This window comes from Chenopodium quinoa, unplaced genomic scaffold (assembly GCF_001683475.1).
Source record: "Chenopodium quinoa cultivar QQ74 unplaced genomic scaffold, ASM168347v1, whole genome shotgun sequence".
In the NCBI taxonomy this organism is placed as follows: Eukaryota; Viridiplantae; Streptophyta; class Magnoliopsida; order Caryophyllales; family Amaranthaceae; genus Chenopodium; species Chenopodium quinoa.
The window spans coordinates 3235194-3242002 of NW_018742616.1; the positions used below are offsets into that span (position 1 = coordinate 3235194).

The 6809-nt window shown below is 32.1% G+C and overlaps 1 protein-coding gene across 1 annotated transcript; it reads right to left on the reverse strand.

The window, feature by feature from the left end:
• Positions 1–273: 273 nt before the first annotated feature.
• LOC110721328 lies at positions 274–825 on the reverse strand. Its single transcript, XM_021900466.1, has one exon. It carries the CDS (start codon positions 823–825, stop codon positions 274–276), a length of 552 nt encoding a protein of 183 aa, XP_021756158.1.
• Positions 826–6809: the final 5984 nt, after the last annotated feature.

Sequence of the window (6809 nt, forward strand, 5' to 3'; positions counted from 1 at the left end):
TTCTGTTTGTGTGGATAAAAATGGTATTGAGGTAGTTGACTGTTTGGTTTATGAGGGCTTGGCTGACCTCCAATTGTTTCGGTAACAACCCAAGTCTTTGTAGTTTATGCTTCCCCATATGTGGAATCTTGTATTTGTTCCCTCCCTCCTCTTTGAGTAATTCAACCATACAGGTTTGCAATGTTATCCAAGTGTACTTGTTGATAATTGGTGGAAATGCATCATAAGACTCTTTGACCTTCTCTATCATTTCATCCAAGTTTTACGAAAAGATTAATGCTGTAAGGATTGAATTACTCTGAATAGACCCAAATCCAGCACATTTAAATCAGGAGATTGTGCTGGTTGTAATACAATTCTGATGTTGAACCCCCCTTGAGTAATGGCTGCAATGAATTCTTCATCTTGTGGCACTTGATGTGGCCTAGAATTATCCCATTGGATAACCACATCCTTTGGCATGTTTGCAGGCCATTTGCTTACAATGGCTGGTTTCACATTGTTCACCAACATTTCCCTAATTGCTTCTCTGTTTATGTTTTGATTTGTCTTTGTTTCAATTGTTCCAGCTTCTCTGTTTTTACTTTTTTTCTTCGCCGTTTGCTGAAAAACAAAGGAGAATATTCCGTATTTCCCATCATGAATCAAATGGCCTTGTGCATCATACAAGGGCTTTTCGATCATGCCCATGAACATAGCTTTTATCTTGAACCTTCTTGATTGTTGACATCTATATGGATCTTCTTCCTTGGGCAGAAGATAAAATCTTCTAGTCTCCGGGTTTATGTAAAACCACTTTTCATCAATATGAATCACATTGCTCATGTCTTCAAAGGTTGGATTTGTAGTTGTTGTTGCTAGTTGTATGTGTGACAAAACCCATCTAAGCCTTGCTATTTTGTGATCTGATGTCAGTCTTGGCTTGTTTGTACTTGTATGTGTTTTGAGAATGCCCTTTTTTCAATTTGTGGAGGATAACATGAGAAATTCCAAGTGCACCAGAATAACTTCTCTTAGTTGTTCTGAGGTATAATGGTACTGATTGTAACCATTCCTCTATGTACTGCCTTGCTCTTCTGCCACACTTGCCTAATTTTTTGCTCCTGACATTAATAGCAGTCCCTTCAGCCAATTGCTTGCATATTTCTTTAAATAATCTTGTTGTTGTTGACTTGTGAATCCCAAAGTGCCTTGCAAATCTTGCTAAAGCACCGCTTAGTAATGTGCCATTATGCATAAGTGTTAGCATTTCATCAACAATCTCTCTTTTCTTTGCCATTGTAACTTTTGACTTTTGTTTTCATACACTAGGCTCATGTTGGCCTTGTGCCATAAACTCTAGTTCTGCCTCAGAATCTGAATTTTCATGCATTTTCATATAGTAGTTGTTCTTAGGGGTGAGCACGGATCGGATATCCGTATCCGAAAATCCAGATATTTGATATCCGATATCCGAAATTTTTCAGATCGGATAACTCGGATATCCAATATCCAACCCTTTTTATAAATTGCTTCTATATTTCATTAAAAAAAAAATTCCTTCTACAATCTATATATGGCTGCTCTATGCGGCTGTGCTCTCGTTCGCCCAGCAACACCAACAATCGGCATGCAGCCACCACGCACCAAGCAATTAAAATCTAAAATGTACAATCCAAAATTACAAAAATGATCAATTATCTAAAATTATGAACTAAACTTAATATAATCTAAAATTACAATTATATAAAAAAAATACAAGTGATTAAAATCTGAAATTTGAAAAAAAAATAAAACTACATCCAAATTCTAACCTAAATTAAATTAGATCTGAAATTACAGCCTCGTCGATGTCGGTGTTGTTGTTGGTCGCTGTTGGCAACCGCCGGTGTTGCTCGGTGTTGTTGTGGAGTTAAAAGTTGAGAGAAGAAAGAATGGAGTATGGACATAAGAGGATAGAGAAGAAAAAAATGCAGTATGGAGTTAAGAGGAGAGAGAAAAGAAAGGGAGGAAAGAGAAAAGAAAGGGATGCGTGACAGAGGAGAACAGGGTGGAGAGAGAAAAAGAAAGAGATGCGTGACAACAGAGGAGAAAAGAGAGGAGAGAGAAAAAAAATGGGTGGTTGTCAAGGGTTTTTTTTTAATGGGAGGTATTTTTAAGTTTGCTACTTTCGGATCATTTTAGATATTCGGATATTCGAAATCTGAAATTCCGATATCCGATATCCGATATCCGAAATTTTCGGATCGGATATTCGATTCGAAAATGTTTTCGGATCGGTTATCCTAAATTTTCGGATCGGATACGGATAAGATTTTCAAATTTTCGGATAATTAGATAGTTTTGCTCAGCCCTAGTTGTTCCATGTTGAAAAACCCATCATTAATTTCCTTTGCCATATCTGTGTTTTGGTTTCTTTTTTTTTTTTTTTTTTCCCAGAATACAGGTGAGAAGAAAGGGATTTTTTTTGCTGATGTGCTGTACTGGAAGAATGCTGCCAAAACTTAAATGAAGTAATGAAGGCTTTTTTTTCGTAGTGGTTTAAAACTATTGGTCTTTAATATTTTGCTAACTTAAATTGTTGGGATACATGGTTTGTAAATGTTTTGTGGAGACTTGAAAGAAGAAGAGGGGAAAAAACTGAAAAGGGGTGGTTGTATATATATGCCCATTTATTATTGAACCCCTGCTTTTGTAATGGAGGGAAACTTTAAATCCCATAATTTGTGAAAAGTTTGAAAATTTTAAAAGTGGCCAAAATTTTAGGAGGGAAAAGTAATCCCACCAAAAAAAAGAAACAGGAAATAGTCTCTCCTTTTTAGGGGTTAAGGTGGTCCCTACACTTTCTCTCTCCACATATTACATGCATAAACTTTTATTAATCACAATTTGAAATTTTGTCTTGGGGTCCGTGTTCACTTCCAAAATTGCAACTAAATGTTAACGGGGGTAGTATCACTATTGCAAAAGATGTTGAATATGCCCATAGTAAAAATAGTTAATTAAATTGATTTCATTTTTTTAATAGATAGTTAGACTTAGAAGATGGTACAAAAGTAAAAAAGGAAACGAGAGAAATAAGACAAAATGGTTAGTTCAATAACTCGAATGATTTAAAATTAAGTGGTGGACCTATGTTGAGGTAAGGATGTCTTCTAACATCCCATAATATAAAAATATGTACATCAGTACATCTATATTACATTGGGCACTTAATATCCAAGATTTTTTAAAATCATACAACTTTTTCCCTAATACTATGAAGTATTCGGTACATTATGATGACAACCATCTAAAACTATAATCTTGTATTCGCCGCTAGTTTAACCTTAAGTTAATTTTTTTTACTCATTGCAATATACATCTAATCAATTGTACCACAAACGTCTAGTGGTGCTATAATATTTTAAGAACCATTGAAATGTGTACTTATTATTAAGTAATTATTCGAGTAAAAAAAATAAATTATTATCATATCATGTCTCAACTTTCTCACTAGTATTTTGTTCTTATAAAATAAAATTTATTTCCAGTACTTTTGCAAATGAAAGTATATAATATGTGTATTAAAGAGTAATAGAGGTACAATACGTCAATACGTCAATACTACATATTGGTGTGTTGTGATTCACGAAGTCATCAAAGAAGCACAAGTGCATTTGTTGGTTACTTGGCTTTGTTGCAAAAGTGATACAATTTTGATGGAGAACATAAGAAATGGGCCCAATCTAAAGAAACACAAGATAAAGGCCATTAGTGATAAGTGAAATAATGGGCTTAAATTACCTGATTGATATATATACGGCCCATTTGTATACTCGGACTACGCTAATTTTAACATGCACTACGGGGGATGTTAAACTGTATGCAGCACCAGTAATAAGATGCCACGTGTCTTACAATTTGCCAGCACTATACCAACAATATTATCTCTCCTTAGTATTTTCTCTCTCCTCTCTTCTCCTCCTCTCACACTTTCCTAATTTCTGATTTCTCTCTCCTCTATCTTCTAATTTTCTATCTTAAATCATTCATTATTTTGTTTTTGATTTAATTTCTTCATCATCATTGTTGATCACCATAAATTATTCTTCATCTCCTCCTCTTACAATTTCTAATTTCTGATTTTTCTCTCCTCTATTTTTCTCTTTCTTAAATTTATTCATTATTTTGTTTTTGATTTAATTCCTTCATCACCATTGTTGATCATCATATATTAATTTTAACTTTCGTTTTCTTCAACCTTCAATTTGAAGCTTTGTTAATGGAGTTTCTGCAATGAAGTGAAGTTAAAAATGGCGGATTTGACGAGGAGAAGGTGGTTAAGACAACGAAGATGATTATTTTCCAATGAAATTATCTAAATCATTATGGATAGATTTGAGTTTTGAAATATGTAGCTTTCATATTATTATTGTTAGTGATATTTGTGTATTTTATTATGAACAGTTCTGTTTTTGGTTATATTTTGGTATTTTAAACATTTTAAGTTAAAAATATGAACGTAAGATACGTTTCCTATAAATATATATTTTTACTGACATATATTTTTGGATTTATGAACATCTTAATTATAATTTTGAACATTTGATATATTACTTATGAACGTTTCTTAGATTTATGTATTTTGTAATCATTTTTAAAAAAAATAAAAAAAATTGGCATTTACTTTATAATTTATATATCTGAATATTTGATTCTTTGCATATGAAAATTTATTTTGTTTTCGATTTATGTATTTTTAAACCTTTTAAAGTTTTGTAATTATGAACATATTATGTTAGATATCTAAACATGTAAATGTTTTTTATGAACATGTGAGTTAGATTGTTATATGAACATAAGTTAATTTGGGTTAAGGAATTATGAACCATAATTGGGATTTGATATATAAAATGAACATTTAGTATATTTCAATTTAACATTTAGTACATTATAATAAACATAAAAAAATTTACAATGAATTAAATATGATCTATTTTTCATTAACAATTATATAAATAATGTTTTAAACTATAGTTTTTGAAAATGAACAAATTATGAACACGAAACTATTAGAATTTGAACATATAATTTTTGAAAATAAACATTGAATTTTTTTTTTCGAAAGAACATTGAAATTTTTAATGATAACCATTGCACTATTTTATATGAGCATCAATAAATATGAACATGACAATACTCAAATTTGAACATTTATTATTTGAAAATAAACATTGAAATATTAAATCCCAAATCCCATTTCTTCAATTGCTTGCTTCTGTTGTGGACTTAAGTTGCTTACAAACTTCATGAATTTAACATGTCCGACTCTAACACTAAGATTGTCTTCTTCAACATCATCCTTCACAAATTCATCATCAACATCACTTAAATGAACAACATCATCTAAATCAATCAACTCCTCATCATCATCTTTTCTTTTTTTTTTTTTTTCTCTCTAATTTCACCTTTCACCACCTTTTGAACTTCTTTTGGTTTCTTTGTAACTTCCTTAACTGATTTATGAACCTCCTTTTGAGATGATTTTTCCCCTTTCTGAACTTCTTTTGTTTTCTTCTTGACTTCCTTTTTACCAGAACTTCTTATGTTCTGAAACCCTTTCTTTGTTTTTTGTTTGAACCACCTTTGTTGATTCCTGAACTTCCTGTGCTTTTTCAATCTGAACTGCTTCTTGGGAGCTTTTGCTTCTTGTTACTCCGCTTGTTGTAGGAATTTTTTCCTTCAACTTTTTTTGTTTGCAACATGTTTTACTCTTCTGTCAGAACTATTTTAAACATTTTAAGTTAATTTTGTTAAGCAAATGAATATTTTTTTAACAATTAAATGACCATATTATTACAATGAAATGAACAAAAATTATATAAACATTTTACCTCTGAGATAGTTGTGTAGAGCTTACTGAAGTCTGACTAGCATTCTGAGCAGTGTTCGGGTGCAAAAGTTTTTGAAGGTGGTTCAAAGTTTTTTGAAGGGTATTCAGTGGTTTTTAAAGGGGGTTCATAAGTTTTTGAAGGGGGTTCAGAGGTTTATGGAGGGGGTTCAGAGGTTTTTGAAGTTGGTTCAGAGGTTTCTTGGTGCTTTTCACTTGTTTTTGGGGGCTTTTCAATGGTTTCTAGTGGCTTATCTGTGCTTTCTGGTGGCTTTCAGTGGTTTGTGGGGGCTTTTTAGTGGTTTTCGGGGGCTTTTCAGAAGTTAATTGGGATTGTTCAGTGTTTATAGGTGCAGTTTAGATGTCTACGGGGCTGTTCATCAGTGTTTTGTGGGGGCTGATCAATGTTTTGTGGGGGTAGTTCAGATGTCTGTGGGGGTTGTTCAATGTTTTGTGGGGCTAATCAGTGTTTTGTGGGGGTAAGATCAGATGTTTTTGGGGGCTGATCAGTGGTTTGTGGGGGCTGTTCAGTGGTTATTGTGTGCTGTTCAGAAGTTTTTGGTGGCTGTTTAGTACCTGGTCTAATAATTAAAAATTAAACAACAAAACGAGCAAATAAACATCTAAACAAATTATTACATCATACGAACATACTTATTTGAATATCTATACAAATTATTACTTCATAAAGCACATAATATATGGACATAAAGCACAGCGTTTATGAACATCAAACAGAAAATATATGAACATAAATATACCTGTTAATTGGACTTTTTGACATTCCTTTGTCTAATTCTTCCAATATTTTTTGATCAACAATTTGACTTCTTTTAGGTATATCATCTAACTTCTTCTTTTTTGGTGTTTAGATGTTAAACATTTGACTAACTGGACTGTTCAAAAAATTTAAGGTTTAATTTAGTATTCAATTCTAAAAATCAACAATTTAAGATTA

Excerpts from the sequence above, each read along its gene's own strand:
- LOC110721328 (XM_021900466.1), bottom strand. The coding sequence starts at position 825 with ATGAGCAATGTGATTCATATTGATGAAAAGTGGTTTTACATAAACCCG.